The following is a 17,903-nucleotide window of genomic DNA, read 5'->3' on the forward strand; positions in this document are numbered from 1 at the left end:
AGTATGGCGACGCTACAGTCCCACCTTCAGCAGAGACGACATCAACAGCCTTCGTTCCATACGCTCCTTCGACAAAGCTCTGGACGACATATCTCAGCTACAAAGGAAGTTCAAATTGAAGGCAGCATGGATAGATTGGGTAGCGCAGCAGCAAGCCACCACATCTTGGTCCCGATCGTCGAATAGGGCCCCTGACATGGCAGACGAGTTCTACATGGGTGTTTGGATCAATGGCGAATATGAGGACGACATTGACTCGTTCTTGGCGCACCATATCCCTTGCTTCATATCCCATAAGCTGAGGGGAGACGAGTTAGACCGCCTGTTCGATGCGGGGTACGGGCGGAGAGACACTACGTTCGTTCAGGGCACCCCCATCGAAAAATTGAGTCACCCCCACAATCGAGTCGAAGCATTCCTACGTAAGCAGCAGGTGATAATCACGGAATCCGACAACGATGACAATATAGCAACCGAAGAACCCTCTGACCCGCCGGAATCCCTAGCTGCTTCATTCTCGCTGATCCACAGAGAATGGTCGAGAGGGGGTCCGGCTCCTATCGCGTATATCGCAAGCCCTCCGGCAGGCCAAACTGTTCAGCCAGCCTCAACCTCGACTTCCTCCCCTTTCTCGGACCTCGACTTTTCCAACTGTGGGGCCGAACCTCTTGACATGGTGGAGATCGATCCATGTCGAGTAGCTTGGATCCGTCCCCCCCCCGTTATGCGTCCCATAGGAGGGAAATGGGCAAAGTGGGCAGAGAAAAACGTGGACGGAGAATTATTCGTGGCCAAAGTGGGAAAGTCTTATAGAGACTTTGATGGAGTATCCTATTTCGACCGCTCGTGTAACCGTGAGGTCATCTTGCTGAGCGCTGCGCAAATACTCCCCGGGGCTGTCTCAAAGCCTGAAGTCTTTGGACTCCCCTGTCCTAGATATTTGCATTTCGTCGAAACCCCCCAGAACAAAGCGCCGCGCCCCGCCAAGGCTTCCGCCTGGCTGTACCTGACCAAAGACCCGATCCCCACAGATGTAGGGCTACGAGCGGGGCACCCAGCAGCGGAAGATCTACCGCTCAAGGACGAATTCAGAGCGGGACCTTCGAATCGACCACCGTCACCGCCACCTAGTCCAGGCAATCCCCCAGGCAATCCACTCCCTCCACTGCCATTGATGACCGATCCTTTCAATTCACCAGAACCCATGGGCGTTCCTGACAGTGAGCGCCCCATCTCTCCAGTGGACTCCCTGATGGGAGCTCCACCGGAGGTGGACTGGGAACTGGATTCGGACGAACCTATGGGACCTCAGATTCCGGCTAGGTCCCTCGAGGATTTCGAGATGGAAGCTGTGGATTTGGGAGATGTTCCCTCGCCCTCTCGAAGTCCAGCATCACAGTCGCCGATTCAACCGTTCAGTGAGACGTTGGCTAGTCCGCCGCGTCCCATGGCAACCCCGATACCCCTCCGCCACCAGCCTATTATGAGTCCTCCAGCTCCCCCCTCTGCTCCTGAGCCCTCGCGTCAGAGCCCTCCTCGTCGTAGTAGTCGTAAACATGCTCGCCAGCGTTCCCCCTCCCCTCCTCCGAGACGGAGAGGCGATAGCTATCGCCCGAGACCTCCCTCATATTCGAGAGGAATCGACCGTTCCAACCCGTGGTCGACCACTGCCGCTACAAATATGTGGCCTGTCCCTAGCGATCTTCAGAACCCTTGGGCTCAAACGTCGGGAACCAATGCGTGGTCAGCTCCCAACACCTTCTCTGCAGGGCCGACTCCTCCTCCCTGGGGGGCATCTCCAGGATACATGCCCTGGGGTACCAACCCAACGACCATGGCTCCTTGGTCGGTCCACTACCCAGGGTACTATCCCTCAGAGCATGTTCATATGCCAAGCTGGCCACCTTACGGATTCCCACCAGTGCCGGCTCACAGCTGTCCTTCATGCCACAACTGCGCCTCATGCGGTCGCCCCTCTGTACAAGCTAGTGACGAGAATCTTCGCGAGCCCCCTCCTGACACGGTTGCGCCATCGTTGCTGGGTCGCTTACGTTCACCATCGGGTGGGGGTCCCTCTCAAGCCCCCTCCATCACGCCGCCGATACCATCCCTCTCTTTGGCACAACGTTTGCGGAACCCTGCCACCTTAGCCGATCGTTTACAACCGCCTACTTCATTGACTCAGCGAATACAACCGCCCTCTGATTTCGTCCAAGGGTCCTCCTCCCAACCTCTACAGAGCTCTTTACCCTTTTTACCAGCCGTGGCACCCACTGGCCGCGCACGCCGTAGTCGCAGAGCAGGCCGAGCACAAAAGGAGGAAGACGATAGGCGAGCAAAAGAAGGCAAACCACCATCAGGCAAAGGGAAACGGAGGGATCGGAGGTAAGAGAACAAGGCGTAATACGAGTCTGCGCGCAGGGGGGCATTGTGATACGGAGTTGAGGATACGCGCAGGCACATCTTACGTAATCGCGTAGTTATATCGTTCGTACATTCTTGATGACCAGTAGACATTAAACCACCATCATCTTGCTACCAAGCTCGCGTGATGAGTCTAAGGTGTCCACTGCTGGTAAGACCAAGGGTGAGCCCCCTTACAATGCTCCCTCCTCCACAGGATACGAGAGCCCTTCCTCTGGGTTAACGAGGGTCTGCCTAGGACTTCTAGGCAACCCTAGGAGACGAGCGCGACCTCAATAGTCGCGTTCTCTCCACTTACTTCTATTCATCGACACTATACTACAACATTCAACTACGGTACTACGAGACTTCACGCGCACGAAGTCCCCGCACGCACTGAGGTTTCACACTGTTCGACCCGATCCGTTTTTTGCTTTGAGACTGGGAATAGACATGCGGGTGACGAATGAAAAGTTCGTACCACCTGGATCTAAATAGTGAATGTCAACCGTTTCGTTGGGTTGGTTGTTCGCATCCACGTTTAGGAGAATGCGTGTCTCAGGGGACAGTGTGACTTGGAGAACATCAGAGCAGGTTCAACACAACTGCATGAAAATTTGCACAAACCGAGAAAGTACTTCAACCTTAGATCAAAATCTATTCTCCCTGACTCAATTAGAGGAAAATTCTTCGAGGCGTCAGCTTCAGCAGTAGAGATGTCGAAGAGCTTCCAATGATTGTCGAATCGCGCCCAAAAAGTGATTCCCAATTCATTTTCGGTGGATTTTATTACCTTCAAATCAAGATTATTATCGAGGTAACCATCAATGCTACCGTGGAAAGACCACAGAGCAGAACCAATGCGATGATCGGAGCGGATTCCGTGGATTGATAGGTGTAGATAGTAGTTGCGGATTCTGCCAGGCTGCTCTCTGCCGATGTACTTTGCAAACACTAGGATCCGATTGCCTCTGATGGGGACGAACGAAATGCTGAATGGACGCTGCGGCGGATGTTTAGGGACAATGATTCGTGGCTTGAAAGCACAGTTTTAGTTGGATACGACTTTCTCAGTGAACGACATGTGAATCAACCTCGTGTTTTCTGGCAGAGGAATGGATGTTGTGCTCAAATATCGTGCCGTTCCGGCGGTAACAAATGATTCCCTTTCGAAGAGGACAATGAAGGTCGTATATGCCAAATTCCCCGTCGGGCCTACAAAGTGGGCGATGATGTAGGTACTACATGTAGAAAAGATTCTCACAAGCTGTAGTCGACAATGACTGTCTTTCTGGGAATCCTTGACTTTAGCAATGGTGAAGGTGGTTCATCCATTGATGGCTGGTGAGAATACGGAAAGAACAATGCTCTGCCGTATAAGCGCGCGCTGGGCTGAGCGAGTTTGTCGGAGTTAGAGGACAACTTGCCAACGTTGATCACGGGGGTCCACCAGTGGCGGCATACCAAGTTGACAATTTGAAAACTCATCATGGCCTCAACTTTTAACTTTGCATCCACGTCGGCTACTCATTCATCTGGCCTCCCTCCCTTTTCCGGTTAACCTCCACGCTCAAAGGAGTACACGATCGAATCAATCATGATGCACATTCTGCATTTCTCCAGAATCCGACAACTGTTTCCCGATAATTGTCGTGTCAGCCTGAGCCCTTCCGACTCTGACCCTCCCATCGCACCCGGTCCCTTTCTATCTCATTCTGCCGTTGTCTCTCAGCCCACGTCGCCCGAGCCCGTTCAAGAGGTTTACGCCCTCCCTAATGCTCTTCCATCTCTCTGGCCTTCTTCCGCGTTTCGCCCCGACGAAAGGTCGATTTTCAGCCACCAATGAAGCTTGAACGAAGTTCTGTCCTGCCCATCAACCACCCAGTGCGTGGTTCGTATGACATTACCAGGCTCCATAAGCGGCAGTGGCTGAATACCACGCGCGCCTCGCAACTTGTCTCTGCGGATTGTCTAAGCTTGAAGAGCTCTGTGCTCCGCGCAATGCTGGGTTGTTCCATTCATACATTTTCATAGATGTCCACAGAGAAACGACGTTTGTAGGGAGGAGGGCAGGGGCAGGGAAAGATGCAGGAGGTGGAGGTTGAGAGGCCAAGTTGGGCGTACCGATGACGAAGATAAGGTTTGCAGAGCTTGAGTTGAGTTTCTTGCATTTGAAGCAGAATGTAGGGATTGCGGGGACGAATTTGGTTGTTCGTCCGTCAGTCAACAGGCTGCTGAGTTGGTACGCTATCTTTTCCCTCCAATGGCATCCGACTAACGCTTTGAGTAGGCCCAATCGCAAAGCCAGCGACAACATCTCCCGTATTGGACGCATGGCTGCGCCGTTGGAACATGGGCGTTATTATCCGTTTGAGCGGAGGAGGGTGCGATCCGCGGCAGAGTTTCTTTAAAGCACCAACGATGCGTCGGTATGATCGAGGGAGCCCTGAGGGAAATACCCGGAACATGGTGTGGTTTCGTGTGTGGATGACTGGGTACGATGGTTAGGTTGACAGTGTTGGTGGCGGATAGTTGATGAGAGTAGCCTCTACTGTTGGTAGTCAATAAATGATCTATCACACAACCGAAGTATCAGGGGAAGAAGATATCAAGGCGCATGCGCTCACTCACCTTATTTAGTGACCGTCTGTAATCATGGAATTGGCCAGAGGCAAAGAATCCTACGTACAGCCCGCCAATCCCCAACTTAATAAGCGCAATAGTGGTGGAGTTACCTTTGACACCTAACGGCCTCACTTCTTTGGCAACCAAATATCCAAAGAATACATGCAGCCCATGTTATACATTGACGAGTGGTGTCACGGTAGAAACATGATATTAAGCATACTATCACCGAAGAGTTAGGCTTAAAAATGAAATCAAAACCGAAGGGAAGACGTACTCTAGTGAAAGTGCCCATAGTCATAAAAGTCTCTTTCCTCTTCGTCCCATTCCCATACAAGCTCTTTACAGCATCACTCATCTCCGACTTACGCTTCGCCTCCTCCATCGCCAGCCCACTGACCACCGCCTTACTCGCCGCGGATATTTTGGCGCTCGGCCCCACCGCCGCCTGTTTCTTCGCTGGATGCTCTGCGTCGTCCGTGGCCGAGTCGTTCTTCCGCTTCTTTGAAGACTTCGACTTCTTCACGGGTTCCAAAAGGCGCTTATGCTCCATTGCTTCACACATGGTGTCTTCCTCGTCTTGAGAAGGGTTGAGGAGGACGACGTCCTCGGTTCGTGAGTACTTCTTCCCGCATTGAGGGCAGAGCTCAAGTTCGCCGTCCGAAGTGTCCGTTGTAGATGCTTTTGCTTTGCCTTTGTCGTTCTCCCGGTCTTTTGGAGTAGAAGAAGCGGAGACGGTCTTCAGCCCTGCTTGGGAGAAGACGCAGCCGCAGGTGGAAAGGTATACGAAGGGCTGGACGCCATTCATCTCCTTCAATGTAAGTGGGCAGACGAATTGTGGTCGTTCGGTGTCGCTTGATGATGGCTCGGACGAGTGAGGCGCAGGATTGGGGCTAAGTGTCAGGGTTTTCACGTCCTATTGCATGACTGGTTTAGCCTGCATGGCGATAAGTAGCGGCGTTCGGAGCTCACCTTCAGTGACCGGATATGACCACATATTCTCTCCCCGTCTCCATAAGCCGCTTTGTCGAGCAAGTACTCTATTATCGAGTCCTTGTTGTACAACTTGCCCAACGCACATGAGACGATGGGTTCCTGCAGTTTCCTCTGTGATTGAAGGAATATGAGTTCGTCGTCGTTAGAATAGAAATTTCCGCTCACCTTTGATAATGCACAGAAGAACCACCGTGCGCGAGTCTGGTTGGCCTTGTCAGCTTGTTCCGCCTAATGCTCTGTCAGCTCCATATCTTCAAGGCTTTTAAAGGTTTTATCTCACCTTCGGCTTGTTTCTAACGAGGTCGCGACGATCTGGGATGCTTCCACCGTCATTACCCATGATAGAGACGTGATTTGTATACGAGGTGGTGGTGGTGGTGGTGAAGAAAGTGACTACAAAGTCCGACGTGATCATCTTCACACAATCATCCCATATCGTGAGCAAGGTCCTACCAGCAGCGCAATGCTGCAGGAACTATCGCATATGGACAAGATAACTCAGCTTCAAGATGAAATACAGCAGGTATGTTTTTCTCTCAACACGAAAAGTACAAATACTGACTGAACAATGGTCGTCCTCAGCTTCTCCTGATCATGGCCAATAGCATTAGCTATCTAACGTCGCGATCTAACTTTCTTCAAGTCAGCCCGGAGATTCCTATAACTAAACAGCGTAACCCCGACAAGTATGACCCCCCAGATGTATTTGAAGGTGAGTGATCCGCCTCGTCTGCTTTTTCGCTAAACTAATGGCGCATTGTGTCGGTCAGCGAACAAGAAAGAGCTAGTAGCAGACTTGATGGTGAAAGCCAAGCAGATAGAGTATCTCATCAACTCTTTACCAGAGCCAGAACCCGAGGAAGAACAGGTGGGTTCACGTCCCAGTTTTCAATTTTCGCTGACATTCATACATCAAACAGGCAATGAGATTTCAACAATTAGAAGAGGAGATGACGCTCGCGAATGAAGATTACATGTTGGCTGTCGGTCGCGCTAGTAAGCTTCTATCTTGCTGCCTTCTTCAGACTTCAAGTTGACGCTGTCTACCAGAAAACCTTCACTCTCAGGTTGCAGAAGTCCTGCAGGCTATGCTTGTAGACAACGAGGCTAATTTACTACAAGATGGACCATCCATTCCAGAAAGCATCCCCACCACACCACCCCAAACCTGACGACGTGTATCGGTTCTCCCGTTCGTCGTTGTGTAATACCAGGGCCCGTTCCCCTCACAAACATGATATCTACCAACAAACAACACAAACCCAAGCACGATGTGTTTTCCCTCCTTCCCCACTTGCACCTTCTTCAAGTCCAAGCCTGCCTCCACCTTGAAATCGGCAACACCCGCCTCCAAACGAAAATCCCGACGGTGGGGATCCCTCTGGCGATTCGCCCGCGCTTCCTGGAATTCGTCCTAACGTCATCACGGAGATGGCTAGTTGGTGCCCAAGCAGAGTCGTCTCGCACCTTCACAGCCTAATAGGGAAGAAGAAGGGCTTCGTGTTAGCACGCCTGAAAGGAAACGACAGGCTGAGAGGGAGAAGAGAAGAGAAGAGAGAAAGACGACCAAGACGCCTGCTCGCGGCTATCGGACCAGGACGAAGCGCGTCTTCGTCATTTGCCTGTACTTTTTGGTTGACAACGATCTTGGTTGATAGGCAAGGCTTGACTCGCTTTTTTCTTCGACCAGCGGCGGGAATCTTTTTCAGAATCTGATACGGAGAATGAGTCGGAATTAACCTCTGGTCCTGGATCTTTGCCGAATAACAGACTATTGTAATATCTTTCGTAATATATCTGCCCGTCTACTGGTATTCTCATCGACATTGTGCTTGAGAGGGATGAATATCGTCTATCCGTGGGAAAGATAGGCGAAAGGCAACTCTGATCATGGCGACGAGTGTGTTCGCGCTCTTGACTCTTCCCAACACATCCAAGGGACTGACGGCATTGCAACCCACCGTGGTCAATGCGGTTAACATCGCCGGGTCCGCATCTCCCCGTCGCAAAGTTGCTCGTTTGGCCACCGACTCTGATTCCGCCTCTGCTTCCAGATCACGACCCGCAACGATCCACAAGCCAGGCGCGTCCATTAGGATACGTATTCTCGACAGCGATGGTGCGTATTGAAACTAGGATGTAGTAACTCGACTCTGACATGATTCTCAGGCACATGGGACAAAAAACCAGAGTCAACGGAACAGTTTGGTTTAGTACGACGGTGTATCAAAATCTCGTTGACACGAGCGGGCTTCGATATGCTCCCTGCGACTTACGAGCGCATATTTTCGACTTGCCGAGCGCTAGTTATTGACTACAAGCGCGGCGAAGATCTCTATGGCGCTTTGAAGCTCGAACTCGAGCAAAGTCTCACTGCCTTGGCCGGGATTATGATTGAGGAACCAAAGGAAGAGATTGATTGGCTAGCGGGTTTCGCGAAGCATTGTGAGTGGTTTGAATCGCAGATCGTGAGTTGTTTATATTTCGTACGGGAAAATACTTATGAGGGAAATGGTTTAGGCACTCATTGAATCACTTTTGACGTACCTTGACCAGGTTTATGTCGTCAACGAACATAGGGCTATCCCTATTCAGTAAGCCTAGACCGCTGCTCACAAGTCTCATTATATGTAACTCTTCATGACAGCGAACTGGCATTCAGCTTGTTCACGCAGAGAATCTTTGAGAATCCCCGAATCGCGGAGCGTCTGCGTTCAGGCATATCGAAGTGGGTCGTAGCAGAACGCAACTTAAGGTCCGCCGCCTTTTCCATGCTTTCACGCGTTCCAGCATTTGGTACTTACCTTTTGTAGAATCCCACACAGCAAGCGAAAAAATGTCGAAGAACTCATCAAGCACCTCATCACTCACAGTCAATACTCATCTTTCGAGGAATACTACATCCAGTTCACTCGGTCGTATTACCAAGCCGATTCAGCGGATTGCGCCACAGAACTCACTGGGGACCCACAAGGATTCTTCAAGCATGTCATAATGCGCATTCAGGAGGAGACGGAGCGTTCCAAAGCAATCTTGGTTGTCGGCAGTTGGGGCCTTGTGAGGGAGGCTACGGAAAAGGCTTTGTTGGACAACAGATTGAAGTGGCTTGCTTTTGAGAGTAAGTCATGTCGTTGTCCTTTGTGGATGCTTACATATCCTGCTTCATAACAGCTCTCGGCTCCTATATGACGGCTGGTGACTTCACGACACTGGCTTCCATGTACACCCTTTTCAGCAGGGTCGGCGGTATAGCCGTATTGTGCGCAGCTTTCCGACAACATATCAGGGTAGGTCTCTTCCTCATTCTTCTTCGTGCAGACTATGATGTCCGCTATCTAGACATCAGTGGAGGAGATCGTTAAGGATGTTAATAACGACGACGACATGGTTCAAAAACTCCTGGACCTCAAATCCGCAGCTGATACGACCATCACAACCGCCTTCCTCACAAACAACATGAACGATGCCGAGACTAGCGCAGGCACGAAGACGCCAGATTCTGAATTCGTCTACTCCCTCAAAGACGCTTTCGCTAGTGGCTTCAGAGCTAGGAGAAATAAGCCGGCGGAGATGATCGCAAAATTCCTTGACAAGGCAATGAGGAAAGGCCAGGGTTCTTCAACCGACGCGGAATTTCAAGCGCTTCTTGATTCTGTGCTGGCTTTGTACAGGTATACGGATGATAAGGACGTCTTTAGGACGTTTTACCATCGTTCGCTTGCCAAGAGGTTGTTGCTCGAGAAGAGCGCCTCTATTGACTTTGAGGCCTCGATGCTGAAGAAACTGAAAGAGGGTACGTGCACCACGTAAAAGCATATTTGCAATCATTGCTAACGCAGTTTTGGGGGCAGAGTACGACCCAGAGTTTGGCATGGGCGAGGATATGTTCAAGGACTTGTCTTTGTCCAAGGAAGCTATGGCGGAATACCACGCCAAGCTTCCGTCGAACAGTTTTGGCCAGCGGCTTTCGGTTATGGTTCTACAGCGCAGTGCTTGGCCGTTCACAGTGACGAAGAAAAGCGTTGATTTGCCGATAAGTGTACGTTTTCCCTTCTTTGCGTTTCTCTACTACGCAACTCAGAAAGCATACTTAGATGCAAAAGGAGCTCGTGAATTACGCGAACGACTATAAACTACGACATTCCGGACACGTTCTTTCGTGGGACCACGCGTTGGGCACTGCGACGTTGAAAGCGAGGTTTGACGCTGGGTACAAGGACCTATCTGTCAGTTTGTATCAGGCCGTTGTGTTGCTCTTGTTCAACGATGCGGTCGAGATTCCGTTTACGGATATTATGGCGCAGACGAGGATGGGTGTGTATTTTTCTTCTTCATTCGTCATCATTGTGAGAGCGGTGTTGATGGTCCGTCTGTCTAGATGATGATGAGTTGAGAAGGACGTTACAGAGCTTGGCGTGTGGGAAGAAAAAGGTCCTGTTGAAGATCCCTCCTGGGAAGGACGTGAATGATGGAGATGTGTTCAAGTTTAATGCTGATTTCAAGGATGAACGTTTGAGGGTGCATATTAACTCTATTCAAGCGAAGGTTACTGTACGTGTCATTTCGCCCTTTCCTATCCTTGCTTTGTTTCTACCTCCCTTCTGACCCTTCCCTCCCCTTGTTTCTCCAGCCGGAAGAATCAAAACGAACCAACGAAACCATAGAAGGGGACAGGAAACACTACATCGACGCAGCCATCGTGCGGATCATGAAAGCCAAGAAGGAGATGATGCACGAGCAGCTCATGATTGCTACCATTGACGCGGTGAAGAGCCACTTTGTGCCTATTGTCGATACGATCAAGAAACGCGTGGAGTCGTTGGTGGAGTCGGAGTATTTGAGGAGGAGTGAGAAGGATAAGGAGAAGTTTTTTTATGTTGCATGATCCTTGCTGAGTTTTTTTGGTGTATTTTCGTTGATCTTTGAAACTAAACGAGATGTTCGTTCGAGACTTAGGACACTTTTGGTTTGAGTGAAAGCAACTCGATTCGCATTTGAGCCATAGCTTGTCTCCCAGCGCTAATCTGCCCGGAAGTAAAATGTGCCTTGCGGCCTCGTGTCCTTTATATTTAGCACCACCCCCTTGTTTGCATCAATCCGACGCTACAATGATCTCTCCCCCGCCCATCATTCTCAATGGAAAACAATCACTCGAGTTCACGAAAGTTCATCGATTTGATTTTCAAAGCCTCGTCCAAATGGGCGAATTGGAATCCACCGCACGAGATCAAGGTTCACGATGATATATATACATCTGTTCTGCCATGTTCACCAACCTCTCATCTTACTCTTCTAGGTGGGAGACTACGGCAAACTCGACTCCAAGACGGGCGAGTTTAACAGGCAAGGGAATATCTATGACGATACGACTATTTACAACGACGAACATCTCGCCAAGCTTGTGAAAGACCATCCTCCCAAGGCAGCTGCCCGTGAGGACGTCTACATCGCTGCGTCTTCCAAGGTGAAACGTGGTGATCTCAAGTCGAGCGCTGAAGGGTGAGAAGTTTCCTTCTTCCCCAAGGTCCAGCTGAGCTTACTGTGAACTCAGTGAAGTTGCTGGCCTAGCCGAAGCGTCGATTAAAGGCCAGTGGGCCTTTGGCTCCAAACGTGGAGCATTGTTGATCATGGCAAATCCGCGTAGTTCCCATATCCCTCAAGGCACGCTTCTTGAGCATTTGGCGAAGCTTCCGATCATGAAAAACATGGTCCTCATCACGGAAGTGTTTTCTTGTCCAGCGTATAGCTTGTACTTGTCAAGTGGAAGTGAGTTCCCCCTTGTATCCGCCGTTCACCCTTGGTCGATTGTGTGACGGGTTGACTAGATAGTGAAGTCCTGGACCTTGCACTGGTTGGTTCGTTTCCTCTACCTCATACTCCCGGAGTGACGGGGGGAGGTGGAATTGAAGGGAAGTGGTGGGTACAGAATACGACAGGGCTATTTCGAAGCGCCCGTGAACCTAATGGAAGAGATGATTACACGCCGTTGTACATGCTCAAAGAGATTCGGAAGAAAAAGGGTCTCTTCAGCGGCAGACGCGGAGAAATTGGGCCTAAGCCTGAGGGTGACGATCTGTGAGCGTTTCGGATCTTTTGTCTCATGCATGTGGCTGATACTTTTGCAAGTTGGGTTGACGTCCAGGTACCATGGGACCCGCTCAACGAGGACGGGGACGAGGAACCCTTTGAGGATACGGTGAGTCTGGAGCATTTCCTACAACACCTCTCCTCAACGCACGAAAAACAGATTTTCGACTGAACAACGTGTGGTTGAACAACACTGGTCTCGCATGCTATTTGGTTCACATCGTTACTTTCACTGTCCAGCTTACTCCTTCAATAAATTCCACATAACGTCCCCCACCTTCCCCTGCGATCCTTGAGAGCCTTCCCAGCCTTCACGAGCAGCCAGCGACCTCGACCTCTCACGATGTACGTGAGGGGGAATGCGAAGTAGTCGCTGGGTAAGGTATGGATTCTGTAGAGAATGAATCAGCAAAATTTTCGCAACTGAAGCTAGGAGATACTTACCCAATTGCTGGACAGCCATTAAGCACCAATATGGACGAACATGATCCAACGTTCCAAAGGTACACCTCGTTTCCTCATTGCTTTGACAGCCAGGTTAAGAGCTTCTGCGGAATCCCTGAAGTCTACCTTCCTTCCTTGATGGCGGAAGATATGATTGTAGAATTCCTTTGAAATCGTTGGTCCGTCTTCGTCGCCCATTGCCCACAAAGTTCCTATCACGCTTCTGAACCCACAAAACTGCAAAGCCGCCGCTAGATGGATAGCCTCGTCTGGTGTGTCGAGATCTTCTCCTGTCGCACTATGACACGCGGATAGAAATGCAAATTCGGCATTTGGGAGCCTGGCCTGGATCAAGTCGAGCAAAGTGAGACGACTACCACCATGAAGTTCAAACGAAGCATGGAATGGTTGGTCATTAGGTCCCAAATGGCCATGACAGGCGAAATGAACCCAAGAATGTTGCTTGAGACCATCAAGAACTGTGTCACGATCCGCATGCTCACCCATTCGGACGGTCACGAAGTCGCCAAGTTGTTGTATACCATCGATTTCCTCCTGAACACTGGGCAGTGATTCGCCAGGTTGACCAATGACGAGTAACTTAGGGACAAGTTCAGCAGAACTGCCAATCGCATTGGATCTCGCCCTAATCAATGCAGATATAGTTGGTATATATGACGACGTGTAGATGTCTGGGAGGTTTCTTTGGTTCCGTCGATATGGACCTGATGCATGAAGGGGTAGACCGCACAGCACGGAGGTTGGACACCACCAGAGTCGACTCTTCTCTGGGACCCCCAACTTAGCTAGCCGGTCAACCACAGGCGAAACAACATTGTTCCATAGATCGCGCAAGATTGGAGCAATACGTTTTGAGGGGTCAGCGATAGCACTAAATCTTGCGGAGGTAAGTTGATCAACTAGAGAAGCGATGTCCTCAAGCTGTACGTCAGGAAGGGGAACGAGAATGGGGGGATGGCTGATGTGAAGGATGATGGCGTCAGAACGAAACCGGCTGACATTTACTATAATGACCGGTCCCTCCGCTGCAGCTGCTTGAAGAGTGGTGAATGGAACACTTTGTAGAAAGTCGCCGAAACCCTCAACTTCTCGAATTCTTTTGATGACCTCCTCCCATTCTTCCGATAGGATGCGAATTCTCTGCAATTTGAATTCCGAGGAAGTCAAGGGTCCGTTGGGCGCCTCAAACTCGGAGGGTAACACAAGACGCTCAAGCTGGGTGTTTAACGCTAGAAGGCGGTCCGCTAGATCCACGTCGACCAGTCGAAGTGCATCAAGGGGACGTCTATATCCATTCATCTTAGACCACAGTAGGGCCCTGCCCCGCTCAAGAAACTCAACTGCTGTCTCGACCTGTTGCGCCTCAATCGCGGCCGAGGCAGCGTCAAAGGCAAGTGTCTTGGACAAGTGGGTGGTGGCAAGGAACTTTTGCTGTGATTCAATATCAGGGTGTGAAATCAAACAACGATCAAGAAGATGGAATGTCGTTGAATAGGCGTGTATTGCAGAGCTATGGTGATAGAATCGGGCCTTATAGGCCCACTTTATGGCGATGGCAAGACGATCCTTTGAACTTGCAGTTGGATGGTTGGCTGCCTGATCGTGAAGCACGAAGGCTTCTTCCAAATCCTCCAGGTTGCCTGAGTGCTCAAACCGAGTAAAAATAGCGTCACCAAGGTTGCCGAGGAAACCGCAATATCGTGGGTGATCGCGAGGGCAGGAAGCGAGTGCTTCTCGAAATCCGTCAATCCCCTTTTCTACACTCTCTGTATCACCCAGCACGTGGAAGAAAATGCAAGCAATCCTAGCAATGTTGCCGAAGAAATCGGAAACATCTGGGTGGTCATGAGGAAGGAGGGCGACAGCTTCTTCATACAAGGCGATCGCCTCTTTCATATCCTCCACACCGCCTGATAGGTTAAAACGTGCCAGAAGTGCGTTTCCGAGAGTTCCAAGGGAGTTGGCACGAATTGGATGGTCCAAAGGGAAGAGAGCGAGTGCTTCACGGTGGAGTGTGATTTCTTCCTCTAAATCCTCCACCCTGCCCAATTGACAAAAGCGAGCATGAAGAGCATTACCAAGGTTGTTCAGTGCACCGGAATGATCTAAAAACCCAACAGGACCGAGACGGAGCACTTCGCGGTAGTAGGTTATTCCGCTTTCAAGGTCCTCTATGTTGCCTAACTGTTGGAAACGAGTGGACAGAACATTACCAAGGCTGGTGAGGGACTTGGAGTAATCCGGGTGACCAAGAGGACGGAGGGCGAGTGCTTCACGGTTGTAAGTGATCGCTTCTTCCAGATCCTCCATTTTGCCCAGTTGATGAAAGCGCGTGTAAACAGTGTTAGCAACATTGTGGACGGAGTTGGCGTAGTCTGGGTGGCCATGAGGACGGAGAGCGAGTGCTTCGCGATGGAGTGTCAGTGCCTCTTCCAGATCCTCCATCCTGCCCTGTTGCCTAAAGCGATTCCAGATAGCCGTAGCAAGGCCGTCAAGAGAATGAGATCGATGTGGGCTTAGCGTGAGCGCCTCGCGGAAGAGTGAGATCGCCCGTTCGAGATCCTCCATCCTTCCCAACTGCAGGAATCGAGTATGGACAGCACTGGCAAGGTTGTATAGATAAACAGGCCGTTCTGGGTGGCCAAGAGGGTGGAGACTGAGTGCTTCCTTATTAAGTGCAATCACCTTTTCCAAATCCTCCACCATTTCAAACTGCGTGAAGCGAGCATGAACGGCAGCGGCGAAACTGCTTAGGAGACTTGGGCGTTGTGGGTGGTCGACCGGGACGAGGGTGAGTGCTTCCCTGTAGTATATGATCACCTCCTCCGCATCTTCGTTGTTTCCAAGCCGGCTGAAGCGAAGCCAAACAGCAGCAGCGATGTTCACGAGGGAGTTTAAACGAGCAGGGTGTCCGGGAGGGCGCAGAGCCAGTGCTTCCTTGTGGTATATGATTCCCTGTTCCAGGTCCTCTGCTTTTCCCAGCTGGTTGAAACGGACGATAATGCCCATGGCGAGGTTATTGAGTGAACTAGGGCGAATTGGGTGGCCAGGCGGGGATTGATCAAGTGCCTCACGAAAGTATCTGATTGACTCTTCCAAATCCCCCAATCTGCCCAACAGCTTGGAGCGAGCGTCTATAGCGCTGGCAAGATCGCTCAGAGAACTTGGACGTCGTGGGTGGTCAAGAGGAAGGAGAGAAAGTGCTTCGAGCTGATGTGTGACCACTCCATCCACATCTTCAATCTTTCCAAGCCGGTTGAAGCGAATCCAAAGCGCAGCGGCAAGGTTGAGAATGGTGTTGAAACGGTCTGGGTGTCCAAGAGGCCGGAGAAGGAGTGCTTCCCGGTGGAATGTGATACCCTCCTCCAAATCCTCCAGCCTACACAGTTTGTTGAAGCGAGCGACCATGGCGGTGGCAAAGTTATTGAGGGAACTAGGGCGACTTGGGTGATCAGGAGGGCAGAGAGTGAGTGCCTCGCGAAAGTATGAGATTGACTCTTCTAGATCCTCCAATCTATTCAACAGCTTGAAGCGAGTGTGGATAGTATTGGAGACGTCGCTCAGGGAACTAGGACGTGCCGGGTGGTCAACGGGGATGAGAGTGAGCGCTTCCCGCTGATATAGAACAACCTCATCCAAATCCTCGATCTTTCCCAGCTGGCTGAAGCGAATCCAAAGCGCAGCAGCAAGATTCACAAGGGAGTTCAAACGAGCTGGGTGGCCAGTAGGGCGGAGAAGGAGTGCTTCCCGGTGGTGTGTGATACCCTCTTCCAAATCCTCCGGCCTACCCAGTTTGTTAAAGCGAATGACAATGGCAGTGGCAAGGTTATTGAGGGAACTAGGGCGAATTGGGTGACCAGGAGGGCAGAGAGTAAGTGCTTCGCGAAAGTATGAGATTGACTCTTCCAAGTCGTCTACTCCATGCGACAGTATAAAGCGAGCGTTGATAGCGCTGGCGAGATTGTTCAGAGAATTATACCGTTGTGGATGGTCGTGATCAAGAGGAATGAGAGCAAGTGCTTCCCGATGGTGCAAGATCGCCTCTTCCAGGTCCTCCATCCTTCCCAACTTGTTGAAACGTTCCAAAATAACAATGGCAAGGTTGCTGAGGGTCCCAAAATAAAGTGGGTGACCAGGAGGGAGGAGTGCGAGTGCTTCCCGGTGCTGCGCGATTGCACCTTCCAGGTCTTCTATCATACCCAAGCGATTGAAGCGAACATAACTCGCAGAGGCAAGGGTGTTGTGAGTGCTCCAACGAGATGGGTTACCAATGGGAAGCAGTGAGAGTGTCTCTCTGGAATATGTGATCACCTCATCTAAATCCTCTACCTTGCCAAGCTGGCGGAAGCGTGTCATAATTGCAGTGGTGAGCTTGCCGAAGGAATCAGGACGAGCTGGGTGACCAGGAGGGCGGAGAGCGAGTGCCTCACGAAAGTACGTGATTGCTTCTTCCAGATCCTCCACTCTTCCGAATCGCTCGAAGCGAGTGTAGATAGCAACGGCGAGGTTGTTTAAGGACATGGAACGATCGGGGTGGGGAAGAGGACGAAGAGTGAGGGCTTCCTGATAGTGCGTAATCGCTTCTTCCATATCCTCCACCCTCCCCAACTGCTTGAAGCGAACAAGAAGAGCATTGGCGAGTTTATTGAGGTAATTCGAACGTTGTGGGTGATCAAGGGAAAGGGGGGTGAGTCCCTCGCGGTAGCATGCAATTGCTTCCTCCAAATCTTCAACCATTCTAAACTGATTGAAGCGAGTGTAGATCGCATCAGCAAGCTTGTTGATATGCACGGCACGACGTGGGTCGCTAGGATTGAGCGAGCCGGCATTGTGGCATTGTGCGATCGCGTCGTCCAACTTCATTTCGCCCAACTTGAACCTTCAATGTCAAATAGAAAGAACTAAATGATGATGTGTATTATAAACATCAAGAAGGCGACATACCTCGCAAGTCGAGTTCTTGAGAAGGGTCAGCAGGGTATTGGCGCTCATTGAGCAAGTTAGATTCCCACAACATCTTCCCTCTAATGCTCTCAACAGCTGCGAGGCTAGAAGCTATTATCATTCCTTGATGCTTCTAACAAAATTGAAAGACCCACCTACGGATCTATCAGAAATGCTAGTTCCCTTCTCTGGCAAGTCGAAAAGAATCTTCATCCACTGCTTGTCCACGGCAAATCCACGTCAGGTCCGAATGGTCGTAAACATGTTGTAGAACGCGTCAGGTAGCAGGAGCACAGCAGGAGCACGAGCGCGGATGATGATCGATGAATCGAAACGTGTGGACGCCAACAACTCTGATTGTCCAGCGTGATGTGAAGAAGGCC

The 17,903-nt window shown here is 50.8% G+C and overlaps 8 protein-coding genes across 8 annotated transcripts in view; 5 read left to right on the forward strand and 3 right to left on the reverse strand.

The window, feature by feature from the left end:
- LACBIDRAFT_330351 (uncharacterized protein) overlaps nt 1–2,389 on the forward strand; it is a gene marked incomplete at both ends in the record, with an annotated part of 4,211 nt that extends 1,822 nt beyond the window's left edge. The window contains one exon of the mRNA XM_001884533.1: nt 49–2,389. Coding sequence (XP_001884568.1) covers nt 49–2,389 — 2,341 coding nt within the window. The remainder of the gene's footprint in view (nt 1–48) is intronic.
- A 418-nt stretch (nt 2,390–2,807) lies between these two features.
- Nucleotides 2,808–3,761, reverse strand: LACBIDRAFT_304137 (uncharacterized protein; the record flags this gene model as incomplete). Its single annotated transcript, XM_001884621.1, has 4 exons — nt 3,668–3,761; nt 3,498–3,618; nt 3,031–3,439; nt 2,808–2,977 (listed from the first exon to the last, which is right to left on the reverse strand). Exons 1-4 carry the CDS (start codon nt 3,736–3,738, stop codon nt 2,808–2,810), a joined length of 771 nt encoding a protein of 256 aa, XP_001884656.1. The 5' UTR covers nt 3,739–3,761.
- Nucleotides 3,762–4,306: 545 nt separating this feature from the next.
- Nucleotides 4,307–4,738, reverse strand: LACBIDRAFT_304138 (GPI-anchored small secreted protein; the record flags this gene model as incomplete). The annotated part of the gene is made up of 1 exon (XM_001884622.1): nt 4,307–4,738. The coding sequence occupies one exon, from the start codon at nt 4,736–4,738 to the stop codon at nt 4,307–4,309; it is 432 nt and encodes a 143-aa protein (XP_001884657.1).
- A 1,749-nt stretch (nt 4,739–6,487) lies between these two features.
- Nucleotides 6,488–7,196, forward strand: LACBIDRAFT_304140 (uncharacterized protein; the record flags this gene model as incomplete). Its single annotated transcript, XM_001884534.1, has 5 exons — nt 6,488–6,547; nt 6,607–6,736; nt 6,795–6,892; nt 6,945–7,020; nt 7,075–7,196. The coding sequence occupies 5 exons, from the start codon at nt 6,488–6,490 to the stop codon at nt 7,194–7,196; spliced, it is 486 nt and encodes a 161-aa protein (XP_001884569.1).
- Nucleotides 7,197–7,914: 718 nt separating this feature from the next.
- On the forward strand, nt 7,915–9,081 carry LACBIDRAFT_330354 (uncharacterized protein; the record flags this gene model as incomplete). Its single annotated transcript, XM_001884535.1, has 5 exons — nt 7,915–8,143; nt 8,194–8,492; nt 8,581–8,618; nt 8,687–8,779; nt 8,838–9,081. Coding segments are annotated over 5 exons (903 nt in total), but the record flags the coding sequence as incomplete, so codon positions are not given.
- Nucleotides 9,082–9,209: 128 nt separating this feature from the next.
- LACBIDRAFT_237655 (uncharacterized protein) lies at nt 9,210–10,909 on the forward strand (the record flags this gene model as incomplete). Its single annotated transcript, XM_001884536.1, has 6 exons — nt 9,210–9,311; nt 9,364–9,817; nt 9,864–10,063; nt 10,119–10,338; nt 10,403–10,575; nt 10,655–10,909. The coding sequence occupies 6 exons, from the start codon at nt 9,210–9,212 to the stop codon at nt 10,907–10,909; spliced, it is 1,404 nt and encodes a 467-aa protein (XP_001884571.1).
- Nucleotides 10,910–11,160: 251 nt separating this feature from the next.
- LACBIDRAFT_304142 (uncharacterized protein) lies at nt 11,161–12,283 on the forward strand (the record flags this gene model as incomplete). Its single annotated transcript, XM_001884537.1, has 6 exons — nt 11,161–11,256; nt 11,321–11,523; nt 11,576–11,790; nt 11,850–12,099; nt 12,151–12,220; nt 12,272–12,283. The coding sequence occupies 6 exons, from the start codon at nt 11,161–11,163 to the stop codon at nt 12,281–12,283; spliced, it is 846 nt and encodes a 281-aa protein (XP_001884572.1).
- A 290-nt stretch (nt 12,284–12,573) lies between these two features.
- On the reverse strand, nt 12,574–17,439 carry LACBIDRAFT_252398 (uncharacterized protein; the record flags this gene model as incomplete). The annotated part of the gene is made up of 3 exons (XM_001884623.1): nt 12,574–15,034; nt 15,290–16,414; nt 16,556–17,439. 3 exons carry the CDS (start codon nt 17,437–17,439, stop codon nt 12,574–12,576), a joined length of 4,470 nt encoding a protein of 1,489 aa, XP_001884658.1.
- Between the last annotated feature and the right edge of the window lie 464 nt (nt 17,440–17,903).

The sequence above is a fragment of the Laccaria bicolor genome, genomic scaffold (assembly GCF_000143565.1).
Source record: "Laccaria bicolor S238N-H82 LACBIscaffold_26 genomic scaffold, whole genome shotgun sequence".
Lineage (NCBI taxonomy): Eukaryota > Fungi > Basidiomycota > Agaricomycetes > Agaricales > Hydnangiaceae > Laccaria > Laccaria bicolor.